The following is a 25,110-nucleotide window of genomic DNA, read 5'->3' as shown; positions in this document are numbered from 1 at the left end:
TGATCTCAGGGTCATGAGTTTGAGCCCCTAGTTGGGCTCCACACTAGGTGTGGAGGCTACCTAAAAAAAAATCAATTAAATAAAAATATCAATCAATCCCAACATGTGTGGCATTAAATTCTTGTGACAGAAAAAAAAAAGTAAGCCTAGAAGGACATGTTTACAATAGCAGCGACACTCACCACCATATTAAACACAGTGTGAACCTAACGTACACAACTACTCCAAATAAGGCAAAAATTTCCCCATTTCAAAGTTTTCATTAAGTCTTCTTGTTGAACAGAGAAAAAGCCCAGGATACTCTAAGAACAGCTGTTGTTTTTCCTGAGTGACTTTTTTTTTTTTAAGATTTTATTTATTTATTTGACAGAGAGCAAGAGCACAAGCAGCTGGAGCAGCAGGCAGAGGGAGAGAGAGGGAGAAGCAGGCTCCCCGCTGAGCAGAGCGCTTGACATGGGGCTCAATCCCAGGACCCTGGGATTATGACCCAAGCCTAAGGGAAATGCTTAACTGACTGAGCCACCCAGGTGCCCCAAGTGACTTTTCTTTTTCTTTTTTATTTACTTAACCTTCTAATTCATGAGCCAAGTCTATGATTGAATTTGCCCATGTATGTTGTTCTATCTAGTAAAGAATGGTAAAAAAAAAATCCCTGAATGATGCCTTTTAAGTAACAATGGCAGTCTCATGGCTGCTTCCTTTCAATCTTACTGAGAAATAAATTTATTTTATTTCTGAGTCAATGCTCTGTGCTAAGATGCCTATGAAGCCTCCAAGGGCTATTGGATCTCCTTGTCTTACTAATCTGACTTTGGGTAAAACATCATTAAAATAAAAACCATGAGACATTGTTAACGATACTGGAATTAAAACAAAATTTTAAAAAACACACCCACGCAAAAAACCTGTGAGACGTAAATCTTACTGTATGAAATTCATTACCTCCAGACTGCACAGCTTCAGTATAATCTGGACATAACGTGATAGTACTTGCTGTCATCAGATTAATATCTCTTCCTTCCATCATGAAAGGTTACTGAGTAAGGCAGGAAGAATTTTTTTTTAAGCATACATAATGATGAGACTTGGTATACTGTTATAATTAATTACTGATACAGGCTTTGGTGTGACACTTTCAGGAAACAAATCTTAGCTCTGACAGTTATTAACTGTGATCTTGGACATGTTACTTAACTTCTCAGCCTTAGTCACTCCCATAAAAAAATGGTGATAATTATAGATTCTAACTCAAAAGGTTATTATGAGGATTAAATAAGACATCACACATAATAAAGCACTTAAAATAGCAAATAAATGTTAAATAGAAGTCAGTTATATCACTGAAGATGAAGAATACTACATACTCTTTTTCCATAAAAAATTCAAGCTTCTCAGCCTTGCTCTTATAATGCTAGCTAATAAATTTCAAACTCCATATTGATAAGCAATTCCTCCTGATTAACAACAATTTACAAAAGGGGGTTCGTGGATGGTTGAAGCCAATGTGGGAAAATCCTCACAATTTTTGGATCTGGGTGATGAGAAAAAAGATGGAATTACAACATAATAGTAACAATTAAATCTACTGAGCACTTATTATGTGCCAAACATTCTCTGAGGACTTTGTGTGTGTATATATATATATATATATAATATATATATATACACTTTATATATATACATATATATTATATATTATATATAATAATATATATATTATTTTATATATATTATATATAATATATATTATATATACACACATATATATATTTTATATAATATATATACACATATATATATATATTAATTCACCTATTCATAGCAATCCTATATAGCAGTTTCTATCATTATCCTCTCACAGATGAAACAACTGTGGCACAAAGAGATGAAATAAATTACCCCAATTTCACCCAGCTCTAAGTGGAAGTTTTAGGACTAGAACAGTGGTAATTTAGCTCCATAACTAAACTGCCTCTCACAAGAGCACATAAATATATGACCTGACTACTCATGCTATCAAAAACTTCAAACCATTTCTCAAATTTCAACTAACATCTTCCATTCCCTTCCCTTGTTAACACAGACCTCTCCATTAAAAACCCTGTCACGTTACAATTCCTTAAAGCCTCAAAAGCAGAAAACCCTGTCACCAAACTATCTCCTACCTTTGCCTGCTTTTGAATTCAGGGCAGTCGTGAAGATCAAAGACACCTAGCCTTACGATTCCAACTAAACTGTAATCCTCTCAACAAATCAAAGCCTAGAATAAAGCTCTGCAGTTGGCCTCCCTTCAGGAGGTTTACTTGCAAGCCACTTAAATGATTAGAAAGAAACAGCTCACAGAAGGAATCAGATGATTGCCAAATGTTCAGCACTGGAGAGGAGGCAGGAGGTAACCTCAACACCCCTATCATTCACCGGGAAAGAACAGCAAAGCACCAGGTCTATAGATAGGGTATTTCCCGCGTTAAAGCCTAAAAGCTAAAGACTACCTGGAACAAGCCTGTATAGTCCAACAAAATCAAATTTATTGACTCAAGAGAGGGAGGAAATTCCACAGGAAGGGTTGGAATGCAATGGAGGAGGAGAAGAAAAGCTCTTTTGTAAAGGGTTGAGTTCCAAATGAAGGATTTTGAAGGATGTATGGGAAGCAGGGAACAATTCCAGAATGGTTGCAGTTTCCGAGGTGAGACTAGGAAAGGCAGGGATTAACTGGAGATGAAGTGTTATCTTAAAGGGAGGGTAGTTTAGCAATTGGGTATCTCCAGTAATAAAATAAAAAATGGCAAAACGAGTCTGGAGCATCACTGTTAATCTCTCAAAGAGGGAGCTGTTACAGCATTTTACAATTGCTGCATGAACTAATACTTCCTATTAATTTTGTAGCTGGCTTTATCTGTCTCTTCTCTCCCAGCCTTGATCAACGCAAGGGCTGCTTTTTCTCTTTTCAGTCCGTACTGATTTTCATTCTTTCCCAGGAGATGCAAATGTTTCCATGTCCAGAAAAATAAAAGTTACATTTCACGGAACAAAGAAGATAATAGACATACCAATGGTTATCTCCTCCTTTCTCTCTCCTTCCTAAAGATCAGCAGGATTGGGGAAAAGAGACGGGAATCTTGAGGCACCGAGCCTTTCTTGGAACTCAGCCCGGCCTGGCTAACTCAGAACACACCCCCGCTATCACACTTGCTCCCACCATCCACCACGCACATAACCCGATGGAACTAAGAGGGAGTCCGGGGTAAACCTCAGCCTTCCTCGTCTCAGAGAAAGGCCGGGTACAAAGGCCAGGTCTGGAATCTGTCTCCGAAGTCATGGTAGTTTCCTAACGTGGGGAGCTCTGATTAAGCTGTGGTTCTGAGAACTGCAGTTCTCGAGACTGCGTCTTTTTGTTGGGGGCCTTCACTCCGGGGTTCATACATCTAACTCGGAGCCATTCTGGGCCGACGGATATGTGCAGCCCTTAAGCGGAAAGGGAAAGGACGCCTCAGGGCACCCGATGCCCAGTAAGCGTCACAAATTCCACAGTCAGTGCAACCCGGTTCACAGAAAGGCCCGCGCCGCCCCCGCGCCACCCCCGCGCCCATTTCCTCAATGCACGCGACCAACTCACCTCTCCGAGCAGACACCAGCCAGAGAGCCGGAAGGAAACTAGGAGCAGAGGCTTGTGGGAAATGTAGTCTTCGGTAGGGAGGGCCCGGCCCCGCCCCAAATCGGTGCGCGGAGTGCGCAAGCGCGGGTGCTCGCTTGCGCTGAGGAGAGCTCTGGGAGGCCTTTGGGCTTGAGTGGGTTACAAGGGAGGGCCTTCAAGGATTCCCAGGACTGAAGGAAGCGCGTTCTGGGAGTTTGGCGTCGTGTTTGTCGCTGAAGAAGCCCTGATATGTCTTAGAAAGAAGTCTTGACACCAGCAAACACATAATACTACATACTAGGCACACAGCAAGTTCTCAGCATGTCTGCCCAAGTAGGACGTGGATATACATCAAGTACTCAATAAAAATATCCGCAAACCATAGCAGAACCGGTAACGGACGACGCAGAAAAGTCGTTCGTGCTTGCTCGAGCTCCCTCTTTCCGAACTTCCTTCCTCTTCTCGGTTTTTTTCTCCTTCTTGCAATTGTGAACAAATTGTTCTATAAATTCTGTTATGTTAAGGTGATCGATAAATTCCTCTCCCCCTCCCCCCATTGGCCATTTCTCTTTCCTCAGTTTTAGTTAACTAGTCAACTGCCATCCCCAAGCAGAAACTCCGCTTGTTTGGTGAGAAGGTTAATAGTAGCCTAATGCTGTGTCACAATGTGTACATCATTCACCTCACTTCCTCATATTATTAGGCATTTTATCATCTCACATCACAAGAAGGGTGAGTACGGCACAGTAAGATATTTTGGGAAAAAGACACATTCACATAACTTTTTTTAAATATTGCAAAAGTTTTGCACTATACAGCATATTGTTTTAATTGTTCTATTTCATTATTTCTGTTAACCTCTTACTGTGCCTAACTGATAAATTAAACTTTATTATAGGTATGTATGTATAGAAAAAAAAACAGTATATATGGGGTTCAGTACTATCTACCCTTCCATGCATCCCCTGAGAGTCTTGAAGTGTGTCCTCTGAGGATAAGGGGGGACTAATGAGTTGTCATTCAGATGTCCTTTATCCTTACCGATTTTTAAAAATCTGGCAATTAGAGGTATGAGAGAAGTATGTTTATTTATGTTTTCCCTTTAGTTCCATCAGGTTTTGCTTCGAGTATTTTCAAGCACTGTTAAGTACGTACATTTGTAATGTTTTTGTCTTCCTGATGAAGAGGATTGGCAAGTGAACACTAGGAAGAGTATCTTCAGAAGTCTTTCTCAGCTGAGTAATCAATGAATTTGTCATGTCCTAGGTTCGTTCAGGAAAGGAATGGGATAAGCCTACCAGGATTTATCCACCACTGCGGCATCCTCCCCATCTCAGATGTTTTGATACAGTAGTTAATAGATGGAAGAATTTATTCTCCTCTCAAGAATACAAAACTTAAAAAAAAAAGAATATAAAACTTTAGAAATTATTTGAAAATGTCAAGGCCAATCGTATTCTCATTTTGAAAATAGAATATATATGAAGTAGGAGATACATGAAAACAACAGTTCTGGATTTATCTATTTCTCCCTTTAGTTGGTTCAGTTTTCGCTTCATGTATTTTGAAGCGCTATTATATAGTATATACCCATTTATGGTTGTGTGTCTTCCCAATGAATTGACCCTTCTATTATGAAATATTTCTCTATGTCTCATCTTAACGTCTTGTTTTGTCTAGTATTAGTATAGTCGCTCTAGTTTTTTTTATGCTTACTGCTAGGCTGGTATATCTTTTTCCATTTTTTTTTCCTCAACTCTACCTGTGATTTTATATTAAAATACATTTCTGGTAGATATCATGTAATTTGTGTTTCACATTTTTTATCCAGTGTGACAGTCTCTGGCATTTCATTGAAATAGTCCATTTTTATTTATGTAATTATTAATTTGGTTGGATTTATATTTACTATTTGGTTGATTTCTATTTGCCACATTTTTTTATTAACTATTCTTTCCTGTCTTTTTTGGAGAATTGATCAATTTTTTCTAATATATTTGAATTTTTCTGTTGGCACTTTAGCTATACCTTCGTGCATCTTGTTAGATGTTGCTGTAGGGATTTAAATATGCATCCTTGTTAAACATAGTTTACTTAGAATTAATGTTGTATCACTCTGTTTAAAGCACAGGAATCCTGTAAACAATATCATTTCATTTATACTTCTTATTCTTTGTCCTACTGTTGTTATACATATTTCATACATACATCATATGTCATACATACATACATCGTACACTGCACTATACAGTGTTGCATTATTTTCCTTTACACAGTCATATAGGGCACCTGAGTGGCTCAGTTGGTTTAATCGTCTGGCTTCATTTTTTTTTTAATTTTATTTATTTATGTGACAGAGAGACAGCCAGCGAGAGAGGGAACACAGCAGGGGAGTGGGAGAGGAAGAAGCAGGCTCCCAGCGGAGGAGCCCGATGTGGGACTCCATCCCGGAACGCCGGGATCACGCCCTGAGCCCCCTGAGCCGAGGCAGATGCTTAACGACTGCGCTACCCAGGCGCCCCTAGTCGGCTGACTTCAGCTCAGGTCACAATCCCAGGGTCCTGGGATCAAGTCTTCCATTGGGCTCCTTGCTCCCTCTGCCTGCTGCTCCCCCTGCTTGTACTCTCTCTCTCAAATAAATAAATAAAATCTTTAATAAAACAAAAAACCATAAACAGTCATATATATTAATAACATTTAAAGAAGAAAACATATTTTATATTTACCCACATATTGACCATACCTGATGTTCTTTCCTTCCTGTTGGGACTATATTTTCATCTAAAGTCAATTCTCGACAATTTTGAAGATGGTGGAGGAGTAGGGGACCCCTTTTTCAGCCGGTCCCCTGAGTCGAGCTGGATAGGTACCAGACCAGCCTAAATAACCACGGAATCAGCCTGAGACGCAGGATGATGCATCTGGAACTCTACAAATGAACATCTCCAGCGCTGAGTATTGAGGTACGAAGAGGGGAGCTGTAAACCGTGCACAGATATCGGAAGATAAACGGAAGGGGGAGGGAGCCGCCGCGTTTGGGCGCCGGGAAGCGGCAGCCACCTGCACTGGGGAGCGGGCAGACTCACAGAGGTCACCCGCAAGAGAGCGGACTGAGACCGGTGAGCCATCTCCCGGAACACCGGATTCCGGTGTGCTCACGGGATCCAGACTGAGACCGGGAGCTCCCGGAGCGTGCGCGGGGCGGCTGGCGGTTGGCGGGCCACCTGCACGGGGGAGCGGGCAGACTCGCGGTCGGCACCCGCGAAACAGGAGACTGAGACCCTGAACCGGGTGCGCGCCACCAGGCTTCTCCCGAAACTCCGGAATCGAGGTGTGCTCACCGGGCATAGACTGAGACCGGGAGACCCGGGAGCGTGCGGGGCGGCCGGTGGCTGGCGGCATTAGAAACACAAAGGACCGTGCCCTGGAAGTGAGGGCAGGGACGCCGAGTTGGTGCGCACATCCCGGGACGCTGCAGGGTTGAGCAGCACCAACAGTAATAGAGTTAAAGTGGCCAGAACATCAGTGGAGAACGGGCCGCAATCCCTCTGTTCTGTGACAATGCAGCCTCTGCTGCTCTGACCCCCAGAAGAGGCATAGCCGGCCGCCAGGGAAAGCCGCCAGAGAACAAAAGCCTGGAAATACCGGCTCACAGCGTGCCCATCCCCATCCCCCCTCGCAGGGGACACGGAGACTCTACCCAAACAGGGTTGCCTGAGTATCGGCGCGGCAGGCCCCTCCCCCAGAAGGCAGGCTGAAAAATCAAGAAACCCACAACCCGAGGCGCCTGGGTGGCGCAGTCCTTGAGCGCCTGTCTCCGGCTTAGGGCGTGATCCCAGCATTCCGGAAAGGAGTCCCTCATCGGGCTCTTCCGCTGGGAGCCTGCTTCTTCCTCTCCCACTCCCCTGCTTCTGTTCCCTTCTTGCTGTCTGTCTCCCTCTCTCAGATAAGTAAATAAATAAAATCTTTAAAGAAGAAACCCACATCTCTAAGATCCCTGTAAAACAAGGGGCACGGCCTGGGACCCAGTCAATAATTTGGGCTCTGGAAACCCCGCAACCTCTCCTCATCAGAATGACAAGAAGGAGAAGCCCCCCCCCCCAGCAAAGAAAAGACAGTGAGTCAGTGGCCTCTACCACAGAAGTAACGGATATGGATGTAACCAAATTATCGGAAATGGAATTCAGAGTAACAATGGTCAAGATAATGAGTAGACTTCAAAAAAGTATTCAGGAAAATGTTACTGAGAATATAGAATCCCTAAGGGCGGAAATGAGAGCGAATTTGACAGAAATTAAAAATTCTATGAGCCAAATGCAGGCAAAACTAGAGGCTCTGACGGCCAGGGTCACCGAAGCGGAGGAAAGGGTTAGTGAATTGGAGGATGGGTTAATAGAGGAAAAAATAAAAATAGAAGACGGTCTTAAAAAAATCCACGCCCACGAATGTTGGCTACGGGAGATTACTGACTCAACGAAACGATCCAATGTTAGAATCATCGGCATCCCCGAGGGGGTGGAGAAAAACAGAGGTCTAGAAGAGATATTTGAACAAATTGTAGCTGAAAACTTCCCTAATCTAGCAAGGGAAATAAAAATTCGTGTCCAAGAGGCAGAGAGGACCCCTCCCAAGCTCAACCATGACAGACCTACACCTCGTCACGTCATAGTGCATTTCGCAAATATGAGATCCAAGGATACAGTATTGAAAGCGGCCAGGGCAAAGAAATTTCTCACGTACCAAGGCAAAGGCATCAGAATTACGTCAGACCTGTCTACACAGACCTGGAATGAGAGAAAGGGTTGGGGGAGCATATTTAAAGCTCTTTCAGAGAAAAACATGCAGCCAAGGATCCTTTATCCAGCAAGGCTGTCATTCAGAATTGATGGAGAAATAAAGACATTTCAGAATCGACAGTCAATAGCCAATTTCGTAACCACGAAACCAGCTCTACAGGAGGTATCACGGGAGGTTCTATAAAAGTAAAAAGGCCCCAAGAGTGATACAAAACAGAAAGTCACAGCCAATACAAACAAAGACTTTACTGACAACATGGCAGAATTAAAAGCATATCTCTCAGTCCTCAGCCTTAACATTAATGGTTTAAATTCTTGCTTTAACACCACAGGGTTGCAGATTGGATAAAAAGAAATGACCCATCCATTTGCTGCCTACAAGAGACTCATTTCAAACCCAAAGATGCATTCAGACTGAGAGTAAGGGGATGGAGTACCATCTTTCACGCAAATGGACCTCAAAAGAAAGCTGGGGTAGCAATTCTCATATCAGATAAACTGGATTTTAAACTACAGACTATAGTTAGAGATGCAGAAGGGCACTATATTATTCTTAAAGGAAGTATTCAACAAGTGGATATGACAATTATAAATATATATGCCCCCAACAGGGGAGCAGCAAGATACACAAGCCAACTCTTAACCAGAATAAAGACACATATAGATAAAAATACATTAATGGTAGGGGACCTCAACACTCCACTCTCAGAAATAGACAGAACACCCTGGCAAAAACTAAGCAAAGAATCAAAGGCTTTGAATGCCATACTCGACGAGTTGGACCTCACAGATATATATAGAACACTACACCCCAGAACCAAAGAATACTCATTCTATTCTAATGCCCATGGAACATTTTCAAGAATAGACCATGTTCTGGGACACAAAACAGGTCTCAGCCGATACCAAAAGATTGAAATTATCCCCTGCATATTCTCAGACCACAACGCTCTGAAATTGGAACTCAACCACAAGGAAAAATTTGGAAGAAACTCAGACACTTGGAGACTAAGAACCATCCTGCTCAGGAATGACTCGATAAACCAGGAAATCAAAAATCAAATTAAACAATTTATGGAGACCAACGAGAATGAAAACACAACTGTCCAAAACCTATGGGATACTGCAAAGGCAGTCCTAAGGGGGAAATACATAGCCATCCAAGCCTCACTCAAAAGAATAGAAAAATCTAAAATGCAGTTTTTATATTCTCACCTCAAGAAGCTGGAACAGCAACAGAGGGACAGGCCTAATCCACGCACAAGGAAGCAGTTGACCAAAATTAGAGCTGAAATCAATCAAGCAGAAACCAGAAGTACAGTAGAGCAGATCAACAGGACTAGAAGCTGGTTCTTGGAGAGAATCAATAAAATTGACAGACCACTGGCAACACTTATCCAAGAGAAAAGAGAAAGGACCCAGATTATTAAAATTATGAATGAAAAAGGAGAGGTCACGACCAACACCATTGAAATTGGAAGGATTATTAGAAATTTTTATCAACAGCTATATGCCAATAAACTAAGCAATCTGGAAGAGATGGAATCCTTCCTGGAAACCTATAAACTACCAAGAATGAAACAGGAAGAAATTGATTTCTTAAACAGGCCAATTAATTATGAAGAAATTGAGTCAGTGATAAACAACCTTCCAAATAACAAAACTCCAGGCCCGGACGGTTTTCCTGGGGAATTCTACCAAACATTCAAAGAAGAAATAATACCTATTCTCCTAAAGCTATTACAAAAAATAGAAACAGAAGGAAAGCTACCAAACTCATTCTATGAGGCCAATATAACCTTGATCCCCAAACCAGGCAAAGACCCCCTCAAAAAGGAGAATTACAGACCGATTTCCCTAATGAATATGGATGCCAAAATCCTCAACAAGATACTTGCTAATAGAATCCAGCAGTTCATTAAAAGGATTATCCACCATGATCAAGTGGGATTCATACCTGGGATGCAAGCGTGGTTCAATATTCGCAAATCAATCAGCGTGATACATCATATCAACAAGAAAAGACTCAGGAACCATATGATCCTCTCAATCGATGCCGAAAAAGCATTTGACAAAATACAGCATCCTTTCCTGATTAAAACCCTTCAGAGTGTAGGAATAGAGGGTACATTTCTCAATCTCATAAAAGCCATCTATGAAAAGCCTACTGCAAATATTATTCTCAATGGGGAAAAGCTGGAAGCCTTTCCCTTAAGATCAGGAACACGACAAGGATGCCCACTCTCGCCACTATTATTCAACATAGTACTAGAAGTCCTTGCAACAGCAATCAGACAACAAAAAGGGATTAAAGGTATTCAAATCGGCAAAGAAGAAGTCAAAATGTCTCTCTTCGCAGATGACATGATACTCTATATGGAAAACCCAAAAGAAGCCACTCCCAAACTATTAGAAGTTATAGAGCAATTCAGTAACGTGGCGGGATACAAAATCAATGCTCAGAAATCAGTTGCATTTCTGTACACGAATAACGAGAACGAAGAAAGAGAAATTAGGGAATCCATCCCATTTACAATAGCACCAAAAACCATACGTTACCTTGGAATTAACTTAACCAGAGACGTAAAGGACCTTTATTCTAGAAACTATAAATCACTCTTAAAAGACATTGAGGAAGACATAAAAAGATGGAAAGATATTCCATGCTCATGGATCGGAAGAATTAACATAGTTAAAATGTCCATGCTACCCAGAGCAATCTACACGTTCCATGCTATCCCGATCAAAATACCGAGAACGTTTTTCAAAGAACTGGAACAAATAGTCCTTAAATTTGTATGGAACCAGAAAAGACCCCGAATCTCCAAGGAACTGTTGAAAAGGAAAAACAAAGCTGGGGGCATCGCAATGCCGGATTTCGAGCTGTAGTACAAAGCTGTGATCACAAAGACAGCATGGTACTGGCACAAAAACAGACACATAGACCAATGGAACAGAATAGAGAGCCCAGAAATGGACCCTCAGCTCTTTGGGCAACTAATCTTTGATAAAGCAGGAAAAAACATCCGGTGGGAAAAAGACAGTCTCTTCAATAAATGGTGCTGGGAAAATTGGACAGCTACATGCAAAAGAATGAAACCTGACCACTATCTCACACCATACACAAAAATAAACTCCAAATGGATGAAAGACCTCGAGGTGAGACAGGAATCCATCAAAATTCTAGAGGAGAACATAGGCAGCAACCTCTACGACATCAGCCAAAGCAACCTTTTTCATGACACATCCCCAAAGGCAAGAGAAACAAAAGATAAAATGAATTTATGGGACTTCATCAAGATTAAAAGTTTCTGCACAGCCAAGGAAACAATCAGAAAAACTAAGAGGCAGCCTACGGAATGGGAGAAGATATTTGCAAATGACACTACAGATAAAGAACTGGTATCCAAGATCTACAAAGAACTTCTCAAACTCAATACACGAGAAACAAATAAACAAATCAAAAAATGGGCAGAAGATATGAACAGACACTTTTCCAATGAAGACATACAAATGGCTAACAGACACATGAAAAAATGTTCAAAATCATTAGCCATCAAGGAAATTCAAATCAAAACCACACTGAGATACCACCTTACGCCAGTTAGAATGGCAAAAATAGACAAGGCAAGAAACAACAATTGTTGGAGAGGATGTGGAGAAAGGGGATCCCTCCTACATTGTTGGTGGGAATGCAAGTTGGTACAGCCACTCTGGAAAACAGTGTGGAGGTCCCTTAAAAAGTTAAAAATTGAGCTACCCTATGATCCAGCCATTGCACTACTGGGTGTTTACCCCAAAGATACAGACGTAGTGAAGAGAAGGGCCATATGCACCCCAATGTTCATAGCAGCAATGTCCACAATAGCTAAATCGTGGAAGGAGCCGAGATGCCCTTCAACAGATGACTGGATTAAGAAGTTGTGGTCCATATACACAATGGAATATTACTCAGCAATCAGAAAGAACGAGTTCTCAACATTTGCTACAACTTGGACGGCACTGGAGGAGATAATGCTGAGTGAAATAAGTCAAGCAGAGAAAGACAACTATCATATGATTTCTCTCATCTATGGAACATAAGAACTAGAATGATCAGTAGGGGAAGAGAGGGATAAAGAAAGGGGGGTAATCAGAAGCGGGAATGAAACATGAGAGACTATGGACTATGAGAAACAAACTGAGGGCTACAGAGGGGAGGGGGGTGGGGGAATGGGATAGACCGGTGATGGGTAGAAAGGAGGGCACATATTGCATGGTGCACTGGGTGTTATACACAACTAATGAATCATCGAGCCTTACATCGAAAACCGGGGATGTACTGTATGGTGACTAACATAATATAATAAAAAATCATTATTATATAAAAAAAAAAGGAAATAACACTGCATTGGTTAAGGGGTTGGAGATTGGCACCACAATGATGTTCTCCACTTCTACCACAATTATCTCTAATGAGTTGAACATGAATATAATCTATTACTGAGCAATCCCACTTTTTGATAAATATGTAGAGAAACTTTTGTTATAGATAGCAAGAAACACAGATATGCAATATTTTTCAGCAAGAAATTATATATAGTCTAAATATTGATCGGTAAAAGACCTAAATACATATGGTATATTTATATAAAAAATTAAGGGCTAGGGGGTTTCTAGTCTATTGAAAAGTACCGTTTTAAATTAAAAAAAAAAGCAAGCAGCTGACTGGATAGCATAATTTAAATTGCTTTCCTTGCCTTACAGATAACCATACACCTGTCATAATGCTGACATTTCCATCCTTGAAGCCACTCCTTCTGGTTATGGCAACATCTGTCAAAGGAGAATCACATCTGCAGTAGGTATTCGGAATAGGAGTTCTATATGGTAAAGTCTAAGATACAGTGGGTTAGATAAAATGAAACATTTTTTTTTGATAGTCTCTTCTTAGGCACTTGATGTGAATTTTCCCTGCCAGAAATATAGTATACAGAGCTTCCATGCTTGTTTGACCACAAAATTATTTTCTTCCATTATCATTAAAGTACTAGTGTTTTGGGGCACCTGCCAGGCTCAGTTGGTAGAGCATGTGACTCTTTTTTTTTTAATGATTTTTTATTATATTATGTTAGTCACCATACAGTACATCCCCGGTTTCCGATGTAAGGCTCGATGATTCATTAGTTGTGTATAACACCCAGTGCACCATGCAACACATGCCCTCCTTACTACCCATAACCAGTCTATCCCATTCCCCCACCCGCCTCCCCTCTGAGGCCCTCAGTTTGTTTCTCATAGTCCATAGTCTCTCATGTTTCATTCCCCCTTCTGATTACCCCCCCTTTCTTTATCCCTTTCTTCCACTACCGATCATCCTAGTTCTTATGTTCCATAGATGAGAGAAATCATATGATAGTTGTCTTTCTCTGCTTGACTTATTTCACTTAGCATTATCTCCTCCAGTGCCGTCCATGTTGTAGCAAATGTTAAGAACTCGTTATTTCTGATAGCTGAGTAATATTCCATTGTATATATGGACCACAACTTCTTAATCCATTCATCTGTTGAAGGGCATCTCGGCTCCTTCCACAATTTAGCTATTGTGGACATTCCTGCTATGAACATAAGGGTGCATATGGCCCTTCTCTTCACTACGTCTGTATCTTTGGGGTAAAAACCCAGTAGTGCAATGGCTGGATCATAGGGTAGCTCAATTTTTAACTTTTTAAGGGACCTCCACACTGTTTTCCAGAGTGGCTGTACCAACTTGCATTCCCACCAACAATGTAGGAGGGATCCCCTTTCTCCACATCCCCTCCAACGATTGTTGTTTCTTGCCTTGTCTATTTTTGCCATTCTAACTGGCGTAAGGTGGTATCTCAGTGTGGTTTTGATTTGAATTTCCTTGATGGCTAATGATTTTGAACATTTTTTCATGTGTCTGTTAGCCATTTGTATGTTTTCATTGGAAAAGTGTCTGTTCATATCTTCTGCCCATTTTTTTGATTTGTTTATTTGTTTCTCGTGTATTGAATTTGAGAAGTTCTTTGTAGATCTTGGATACCAGTCCTTTATCTGTAGTGTCATTTGCAAATATCTTCTCCCATTTCGTGGGCTGCCTCTTAGTTTTTCTGACTGTTTCCTTGGCTGTGCAGAAACTTTTAATCTTGATGAAGTCCCATAAATTCATTTTATCTCTTGTTTCTCTTGCCTTTGGGGATGTGTCATGAAAAAGGTTGCTTTGGCTGATGTCGTAGAGGTTGCTGCCTATGTTCTCCTCTAGAATTTTGATGGATTCCTGTCTCACCTCGAGGTCTTTCATCCATTTGGAGTTTATTTTTGTGTATGGTGTGAGATAGTGGTCAAGTTTCATTCTTTTGCATGTAGCTATCCGATTTTCCCAGCACCATTTATTGAAGAGACTGTCTTTTTCCCACCGGATGTTTTTTCCTGCTTTATCAAAGATTAGTTGCCCAAAGAGCCGAGGGTCCATTTCTGGGTTCTCTATTCTGTTCCATTGGTCTATGCGTCTGTTTTTGTGCCAGTACCATGCTGTCTTTGTGATCACAGCTTTGTAGTACAGCTCGAAATCCAGCATTGTGATGCCCCCAGCTTTGTTTTTCCTTTTCAACAGTTCCTTCGTGATTCGGGGCCTTTTCTGTTTCCATACAAATTTAAGGACTATTTGTTCTAGCTCTTTGAAAAATGTCCTCGGTATTTTGATCGGTATAGCATTGAAAGTGTAGATTGCTCTGGGTAGCATGGACATTTTAACTATGTTAATTCTTCCGATCCATGAGCATGGAATATCTTTCCATCTTTTTGTGTCTTCCTCAATGTCTTTCAAGAGTGATTTATAGTTTCTAGAATATAGGTCCTTTATGTCTCTGGTTAAGTTAATTCCAAGGTAACGTATGGTTTTTGGTGCTATTGTAAATGGGATGGATTCCCTAATTTCTCTTTCTTCGTTCTCGTTATTCGTGTACAGAAATGCAACTGATTTCTGAGCATCGATTTTGTATCCTGCCACGTTACTGAATTGCTCTATAACTTCTAATAGTTTGGGAGTGGCTTCTTTTGGGTTTTCCATATAGAGTATCATGTCATCTGCGAAGAGAGACAGTTTGACTTCTTCTTTGCCAGTTTGGATACTTTTGATCCCTTTTTGTCGTCTGATTGCTGTTGCAAGGACTTCTAGTACTATGTTGAATAATAGTGGCGAGAGTGGGCATCCTTGTCGAGTTCCTGATCTTAAGGGAAAGGCTTCCAGCTTTTCCCCATTGAGAATAATATTTGCAGTAGGCTTTTCATAGATGGCTTTTATGAGATTGAGAAATGTACCCTCTATTCCTACACTCTGAAGGGTTTTAATCAGGAAAGGATGCTGTATTTTGTCAAATGCTTTTTCGGCATCGATTGAGAGGATCATATGGTTCCTGAGTCTTTTCTTGTTGATATGATGTATCACGCTGATTGATTTGCGAATATTGAACCACGCTTGCATCCCAGGTATGAATCCCACTTGATCATGATGGATAATCCTTTTAATGTACTGTTGGATTCTATTAGCAAGTATCTTGTTGAGGATTTTGGCGTCCGTATTCATTAGGGAAATCGGTCTGTAATTCTCCTTTTTGAGGGGGTCTTTGCCTGGTTTGGGGATCAAGGTAATATTGGCCTCAAAGAATGAGTTTGGTAGCTTTCCTTCTGTTTCTATTTTTTGAAATAGCTTTAGGAGAATAGGTATTATTTCTTCTTTGAATGTTTGGTAGAATTCCCCAGGAAAACCGTCCGGGCCTGGAGTTTTGTTATTTGGAAGGTTGTTTATCACTGACTCAATTTCTTCATAATTAATTGGCCTGTTTAAGAAATCAATTTCTTCCTGTTTCAATCTTGGTAGTTTATAGGTTTCCAGGAAGGATTCCATCTCTTCCAGATTGCTTAGTTTATTGGCATATAGCTGTTGATAAAAATTTCTAATAATCCTTCCAATTTCAATGGTGTTGGTCGTGACCTCTCCTTTTTCATTCATAATTTTAATAATCTGGGTCCTTTCTCTTTTCTCTTGGATAAGTCTTGCCAGTGGTCTGTCAATTTTATTGATTCAAAGAACCAGCTTCTAGTCCTGTTGATCTGTTCTACTGTACTTCTGGTTTCTGCTTGATTGATTTCAGCTCTAATTTTGGTCAACTGCTTCCTCGTGTGCGGATTAGGCCTGTCCCTCTGTTGCTGTTCCAGCTTCTTGAGGTGAGAATATAAAAACTGCATTTTAGATTTTTCTATTCTTTTGAGTGAGGCTTGGATGGCTATGTATTTCCCCCTTAGGACTGCCTTTGCAGTATCCCATAGGTTTTGGACAGTTGTGTTTTCATTCTCGTTGGTCTCCATAAATTGTTTAATTTGATTTTTGATTTCCTGGTTTATCGAGTCATTCCTGAGCAGGATGGTTCTTAGTCTCCAAGTGTCTGAGTTTCTTCCAAATTTTTCCTTGTGGTTGAGTTCCAATTTCAGAGCGTTGTGGTCTGAGAATATGCAGGGGATAATTTCAATCTTTTGGTATCGGCTGAGACCTGTTTTGTGTCCCAGAACATGGTCTATTCTTGAGAATGTTCCATGGGCATTAGAATAGAATGTGTATTCTTTGGTTCTGGGGTGTAGTTTTATATATATATATCTATGAGGTCCAACTCGTCGAGTATGGCATTCAAAGCCTTTGATTCTTTGCTTAGTTTTTGCCAGGGTGTTCTATTTCTGATAGTGGAGTGTTGAGGTCCCCTACCATTAATGTATTTTTATCTATATGTCCCTTTATTCTGGTTAAGAGTTGGCTTGTGTATCTTGCTGCTCCCCTGTTGGGGGATATATATTTATAATTGTCATATCCACTTGTTGAATACTTCCTTTAAGAATAATATAGTGCCCTTCTGCATCTCTAACTATAGTCTGTAGTTTAAAATCCAGTTTATCTGATATGAGAATTGCTACCCCAGCTTTCTTTTGAGGTCCATTTGCGTGAAAGATGGTACTCCATCCCCTTACTCTCAGTCTGAATGCATCTTTGGGTTCGAAATGAGTCTTTGTAGACAGCAAATGGATGGGTCATTCTTTTTATCCAATCTGCAACCCTGTGGCGTTTTATGGGAGCATTTAAGCCATTAACATTAAGACTGAGTACTGAGAGATAGAATTTTAATGATGCCATGATGCCAGTAAAGTCTTTGTTTGTATTGGCTGTGACTTTCTGTTCTGTATCACTCTTGGGCCCTTTTTACTTTTTTTTTTTTTAAAGATTTTATTTATTTATTTGACAGAGATAGAGATAGCCAGCGAGAGAGGGAACACAACAGGGGGAGTGGGAGAGGAAGAAGCAGGCTCATAGCAGAGGAGCCTGATGTGGGACTCGATCCCATAACGCCAGGATCACGCCCTGAGCTGAAGGCAGATGCTTAACTGCTGTGCCACCCAGGCATCCCGGGCCTTTTTACTTTTATAGAACCCCCCGTAATATCTCCTGTAGGGCTGGTTTTGTGGTTATGAAATTGGTTAATGACTGGCGATTCTGAAATATCTTTATTTCTCCATCAATTCTGAATGACAGCCTTGCTGGGTAAAGGATCCTTGGCTGCATGTTTTTCTCTGAAAGAGCTTTAAATATGCTCCCCCAACCCTTTCTCTCATTCCAGGTCTGTGTAGACAGGTCAGACGTAATTCTGATGCCTTTGCCTTGGTACATGAGAAATTTCTTAGCCCTGGCCGCTTTCAATACTGTATCCTTGGATCTCATATTTGCGAAATGCACTATGACTTGACGTGGTGTAGGTTTGTCGTGGTTGAGCTTGGGAGGGGTCCTCTCTGCCTCTTAGACACGAATGTTTGTTTCCCTCGCTAGATTAGGGAAGTTTTCAGCTACAATTTGTTCAAATATCTCTTCTAGACCTCTGTTTTTCTCCACCCCCTCGGGTATGCCGATGATTCTAACAGTGGATCGTTTCATTGAGTTAGTAATCTCCCGTAACCTAAATTCGTGGGCTTGGATTTTTTTAAGAGCAGCTTCTATTTCGGTTTTTTCCTCTATTAACCCATCCTCCAATTCACTAACCCGTTCCTCTGCTTCTGTGACCCTGGCCGTCAGAGCCTCTAGTTTTGCCTGCATTTGGCTCGTAGAATTTTTAATTTCTGTCAGATTCGCTCTCATTTCTGTCCTTAGGGATTCTATATTCTCAGTAACCTTTTCGTTAATACTTTTTTCAATTCTACTCATCATTTTGACCATCGTTACTCTGAATTCCATTTCTGATAATTTGGTTACATCGATATCCATTATTTCTGTGGCAGAGGCCACAGACTCACTGTCTTTTCTTTGCTGGGACGGGGGGGAGGGGCTTCTCCCTCTTGTCATTCTGATGAGGAGAGGTTGCGGGGTTGTCCAGAGCCCAAATTATTGACTGGGTCCCAGGCCGTGCCCCTTGTTTTATAGGGATCTTAGGGATATGGGCTTCTTCTTTAAAGATTTTATTTATTTATTTATGTGGCAGCCAACCAGCGAGAGAGGGAACAGAAGCAGGGGAGTGGGAGAGGAAGAAGCAGGCTCCCAGCGGAGGAGCCCGATGAGGGACTCCTTTCCGGAACGCCGGGATCACGCCCTAAGCCGAAGGCAGGCGCTCAAGGACTGCGCCACCCAGGTGCCCGGGTTGTGGGCTTCTTGATTTTTCAGCCTGCCTTCTGGGGGAGGGGCCTGCCACACCGATACTCGGGCAACCCTGTTTGGGTAGAGTCTCCGTGTCCCCTGCGAGGGAGGATGGGGATGGGCACTCTCTGAGCCGGTATTTCCAGGCTTTTGTTCTCTGGCGGCTTTCTCTGGCGGTTTGCTGTGCCTCTTCTGAGAGTCAGAGCAGCAGCGCCGAATTTCAGCCTCTGTCACAGAACAGAGGGATTGCGGCCCATTCTCTACTAATGTTCTGGCCACTTTAACTCTGTTACTGTTGGCGCTGCTCAACCCTGCAGCGTCCCGGGATGTGCGCCCCACACCCGGCATCCCAGCCCTCACTTCCAGGGCCGGCGCGTCTCTGTCCTTTGTGTTTCTAACGCCGCCAGCCATCAGCCGCCCCGCGCGTTCCGGAAGCTCCCGGTCTCAGTCTGGATCCAGTGAGCGCACCGGGATTCCGGTGTTCTGCGAGATGCCTGGTGGCGCGCGCACCCGGCTCACGGTCTCAGTCTGCTGTTTTGTGGGTTCCGTCCGCGAGCCCCGCCCGCTCCACCCTGCAAGTGGCTACAGCTTCCCGGCACCCGAACGCGGCGGCTCCCTCCCCCTTCCGTTTATCTTCTGATATCTGTGCACGGTTTCATGGCTCCCCGCTTCGTACCTCAATACTCAGCGCTAGAGATGTTCATTTGTAGAGATCCAGATGCGTCTTCCTGCGTCTCAGGCTGGTTCCGTGGTTGTTTAGGCTGGTCTGGTACCTATCCAGCTCGACTCCGGGGACCGGCTGAAAAAGGTGTCTCCTACTCCTCCGCCATCTTAACTCCTCCTCCAGAGCATGTGACTCTTGATCTCAGGGTTGTGAGTTTAAGCCCTACATTGAGTGTGGAGATTGCTTAGAGAAAAAATCTTAAAGTACTAATGTTTTGTGGAACAGACTTCCAGAAATTTTGAGTTAATGTACTGTCTCCAGAAGAACTCTGTTAACATGAAAATGATACCAGGCAGGAGAAACATATATATATATTTTTAAGATTTTATTTATTTATTTGACAGAGAGAGAGAGAGACAGCCAGCGAGAGAGGGAACACAAGCAGGGGGAGTGGGAGAGGAAGAAGCAGACTCCCAGTGGAACAGGGAGCCCGATGTAGGGCTTAATCCCAGGACCCTGGGATCACTCCCTGAGCCAAAGGCAGACGCTTAACAACTAAACCACCCAGTTGCCCCAGGAGAAACATATTGACTGATTGGTGAAAACTAATTTTATTGTACTATTTACATTTTTGTATAAACATTGTGTGTACTGTTTACAAATTAAAAATTTGAAATGAGTGGGTCTGTTATTCTAGATGAATTACTATTCAATGACATCTGCCCAACCTGAGCAAAATGGATTCGGAAGTACAAGTCTTAATGTATGGCCAAGGTGACATTACAGAGGTTTATAATAATATTCATTTTTATTTTGTGGAAGCTAAAAATTTTCTTAAAGATTTTATTTATTTATTTGACAGAGATAGAGAGAGTACGAACTGGGGGAGCAGCAGGCAAATGGAGAGGGAGAAGCAAGCTCCTGCTGAGCAAGGAGCCAGATGTGGGCCTTGATCCCAGCACACTAGGATCATGACCAGAGCCAAAGGCAGTCATTTAACTGACTGAGCCACCTAGATGCCCTGAAGGTAATAATTTTTATGTTTAATGCCAACTTTTCAATCTGTTTTTGTTTACTCCTTTTTAAAAGCTGATGAAGCTAAGATAAATGAGAATAAGAGAAACAACCTTAAAGATATTAAGGTGAATAATGCCATTTTTTCCAACATGGTTACATTGCTTAAGCTAAAATCTAGATACCTAATTAAATCACAACAAATCAGGTCCCTGGATAATTGTTTTATGTTTTATAATTGTTTTAATAGACTGTTGAGTTCAATTTATTGAACTTTATTTGGAATGTTTGTGTGTACAGATTTTGCTTTCTAGGGGCTATCCTCATTTAATTTTATAATTGGGGTGTTTGTCTTATAAAATGATCTAGCAAAATTTTGTTAGAGGTGGGGCGCCTGGGTGGCTCAGTCAGTTAAGCATCTGTCTTCAGTTCCGCTTATGATCTCAGGGTCCTCGGATTGAGCCCCACATCAGGCTCCCTGCTCAGCGGGGGTCTGCTTCTCCCTCTCCCTCTGCCCTTTACCCCCATTTGTGCTCTCTCTCTCTCCCTCTCAAATAAATAAAATCTTTTTAAAAAATTTTGTTAGAGGCTCTCTATTCTTTAAAACTTTTTGCCTGCAAAACTATTGATGCTATTTTTAAAAATCATAACCACAATATTTTCCTTTGCTTATAGATCTGTTCAGGTTTTGTACAGTATCTTGAGTCAACTTTGATGATTTAGGTTTCTCTAGACAATTTATTCTCTATATTTTTATACATATTGAAATATATGTATATAGTAATACATATTTTAAAATTTTTAATTCTCTTTGATATGTAGCTATTTTACCTTTCTCACATATAAAGCTGTAACTGCATCTTTTTTTTCCTCCATAACTGCCATTTCTATACTAATGGCCTTTTCAAAGAGAACATCCCTGGATAAACTCTATTTTATTAACTATTTCATTAATTTCTACTTTTATTGTATGAATTGCTTCCTGGTATTTAGCTTAGTTTTTTTAAAAAATTTACTAAGAAATTATTTTCTGGCTCAAGCTAATGTTTTTTGTTTTTTGTTTTTTTCCAGTTTTTAAAGTCAACTGCCTGTTATACAACAGGTACTGTAAGTGCAGGGACAGAGTGGTAAACAAGACAAACACTAATTCCTCAATCTAAGTTTTCTAAATGCATTAAGGTTATTTCTTTTTTCTTAAGATTTTATTTATTTCAGAGAGAGAGAGTGAGTGAGTGCGAGCATGAGTGGGGGAGGGGCAGAGGGAGAAGCAGACAACTTGCTGAGTAGGGAGCCCAATTTGGGGCTGGATCCCAGGATCCTGAGCCCAGGGCAGACACTTAACTGACTGAGCCACCCAGGCACCCTGGTTAATAATTTCCTAACATGTAGACCTTTGGTGATTTCACACAAATTTTAATTTGTAGGCATCCCATTATCATTTATCACTAAGTGGTCTAAAATTTCAGATTTGATTTTTTTTAAGATTTTTTAATTTATTTGACAGATATAGAGACAGCCAGAGAGAGAGGGAACACAGCAGGGGAGAGGGAGAGGAAGACGCAGGCTTCCAGTGGAGGAGCCTGATGTGGGGCTCAATCCCAGAAAGCTGGGATCACGCCCTGAGCTGAAGGCAGACGCTTAACAACTGAGCCACCCAGGCTCCCCTCAGATTTGATTTCAACTTAAGCTTTATTATGGAAAATTTCAAATACATGCATAGGTAGTAAGAATAGCAGTGAGCTCTATGTACCCATTATCCAGCTTCGACACTAATCCAGCAAAATTTACCAATCTTGTTACATCTGTTCCTCCCTCCCACCTTTTTTTTCTGAAGTATTTTAAAGCAAATCATAGACATGATGTAATTTCACACTTGAATACTTCAATATGGATCTCTAATGTATAAAGACTTACATCCACATCTACACCCCCACACCCATGTCATCATCATGCCTAAAAAATGAACAATAAATTGCTTAATGTAATATCCACTCTAGGTTTATGTTTTTTTTTTTTTAAGATTTTATTTATTTATTTGACAGAGAGAAAGACAGCCAGCAAGAGAGGGAACACAAGCAGGGGGAGTGGGAGAGGAAGAAGCAGGCTCCCAGTGGAGGAGCCTGATGCAGGGCTCGATCCCAGGGATCCAGGATCACGCCCTGAGCCGAAGGCAGACGCTTAACGACTAAGCCACCCAGGCGCCCCAAGGTTTATGTTTTCACAACAATCTAAAAAATTTTTCCTTTGTCCAAATCAGGATTGTATTGACTGTATTTTCTTGTTTTCTGTAAACTTATGCTCTGGCATTTGGGGACTTGATCCTGGAGAGACTACCCTTCCCAGGGGTAGCAAATTCCTAGACAACAATGTTTTGTTTTGTTTTGTTTTTAATCTTTTATTATGTTTGTCACCATACAGTACATCATTAGCTTTTGATGTAATGTTCCATGATTCATTGTTTGCGTATAACACCCGGTGCTCCACGCAATACATGCCCTCCTTAATACCCATCACCAGGCTAGCCCATCCCCCCACCCACCTCCCCTCGGAAGCCCTCAGTTTGTTTCCCACAGTCCATAGTCTCTTGTGGTTCATTCCCCCTTCTGTTTACCCCCCCTTCATTCTTGCCTTCCTTCTCCTACCTATCTCCCTGCTATTCCTTATGTTCCACAAATGAGTGAAATCATATGATGTCTTTCTCTGCTTGACTTATTTCACTTAGCAAAATCTCCTCCAGTCCCATCCGTGTTGCTGCAAATGTTGGGTAATCGTTCTTTCTGATGTCTGAGTAATATTCCATTGTATATATGGACCACATCTTCTTTATCCATTCGTCTGTTGAAGGGCATCTCGGCTCCTTCCACAGGTTAGCTATTGTGGACAATGCTGCTATGAACATTGGGGTGCATATGGCCCTTCTCTTCACCACATCTGTATCTTTGGGGTAAATACCCAGTAGTGCAATTGCTGGGTCATAAGGTAGCTCTATTTTTAACTTTTTGAGGAACCCCCACACTGTTTTCCAAAGTGGCTGTACCAACTTGCATTCCCACCAACAGTTAGACGACAATGTTTTTGTTTTTTTTTTTTTGGTTTTTTTTTTGTTGTTGTTGTTGTTTTAAGGGAGAGGAGGTGGGGACAGTGAGGGTGGGGACAGAGGGAGAGAGAGAGAATCTTAAGCAGCCTCTATGCCCCGTGCAGAGCCAGAAAAGGGGCTGTCTCACAATCCCAAGATCATGACCTGAGCCAAAATCAAGAGTCAGTTGCTTAACTGACTGATCCACCCAGGTGCCCCAAACAACTCTTCTGAGATTGTGCCTTTGATTTACAAACCAACCAATCCAAATCCCCAAGTGTTTCCTTTATCAAACTCACAAACCAAGCCAATATTCCTCCTGCCCAAATCACCCCAAGGCCAGGTACCAGACCACTAGGGACCACCTCTATAATTCAGCCTACCAAAAGTATTAAAACTATTGAATCCCAAACTTTCTCAGTGTACCCACCAGTGTTACCCATTCCTGGGGAAAACTTCAGTAAAGGCTCTGTGCTACACTCTGCCCTCTCCTAACTTCTGCCTCCTAACAGAACTGGGTACTTTCCCACATGGCTCTGTAGGCATGCTGTGCCTCCTATTTTTAGAGATCTTTGAGTATAAATTTCTTCCTTCATGACAATCATTTCCATGTCTGCATATTCTACCGTACTTGATTAAAACAAATCCTGGGTACATTTTAACATGAGGATCCCAATACATTCCATACACTGCATTTAATGGATAGGTCTCTTAAGTCTTTTAACTTGCAACATTCTGTTTTTATTTTGTCTTAACATGTATTGGTTAAAAGACCATTTATTCTATGAAATTTTGTATATTCTGTGTTTGGTTGTTTGCTTCATGTCATTAATTTGTTCCTTTATTCCCCAAGTTTCCTGTAACATGGTAATTAGATTTAGAGACTAACATATATTTGGGTCAACATTTGAGGCAAGAACACTTAACAAATGATGCTACATTTAGCCATTGCATAACATCAAGATGCACACAGCCTGGCTGATGTATTGAGATGTTAATGTAGATTAGTGGGTTCTGTCATTCTGCTCCATTAAAAACTTCCTATCAGTCTTTTTCACCTAATAATCTTTGCATCCAACAATATCACCACCAAGATCCATTATTTCATAAATTAAAAAGTGATTTTTCAAATCATCATTCCTTTGACCTTTATTAGTTAGACTTCTCTAATAATAAAGAACTTTTCTTCAACTTTTGGTTGTCTTAAAATATAGGTAATAAAGGAAAGACAAAATAAATGCTCCAATTTTCCCTTTT

At 41.3% G+C, this 25,110-nt stretch overlaps 1 protein-coding gene across 1 annotated transcript in view; it reads right to left on the bottom strand.

Moving 5' to 3' along the window:
• Positions 1 to 25,110, bottom strand: part of LOC113244793 (zinc finger protein 770) — a 65,322-nt gene that overhangs the window by 16,200 nt on the left and 24,012 nt on the right. The window contains exon 6 of the mRNA XM_026484419.4: positions 3,617 to 3,783. Coding sequence (XP_026340204.2) covers positions 3,617 to 3,783 — 167 coding nt within the window. The remainder of the gene's footprint in view (positions 1 to 3,616; positions 3,784 to 25,110) is intronic.

This window comes from Ursus arctos, unplaced genomic scaffold, assembly GCF_023065955.2.
Source record: "Ursus arctos isolate Adak ecotype North America unplaced genomic scaffold, UrsArc2.0 scaffold_19, whole genome shotgun sequence".
Lineage (NCBI taxonomy): Eukaryota > Metazoa > Chordata > Mammalia > Carnivora > Ursidae > Ursus > Ursus arctos.
This window is presented reverse-complemented; position numbering and strand designations above follow the sequence as displayed.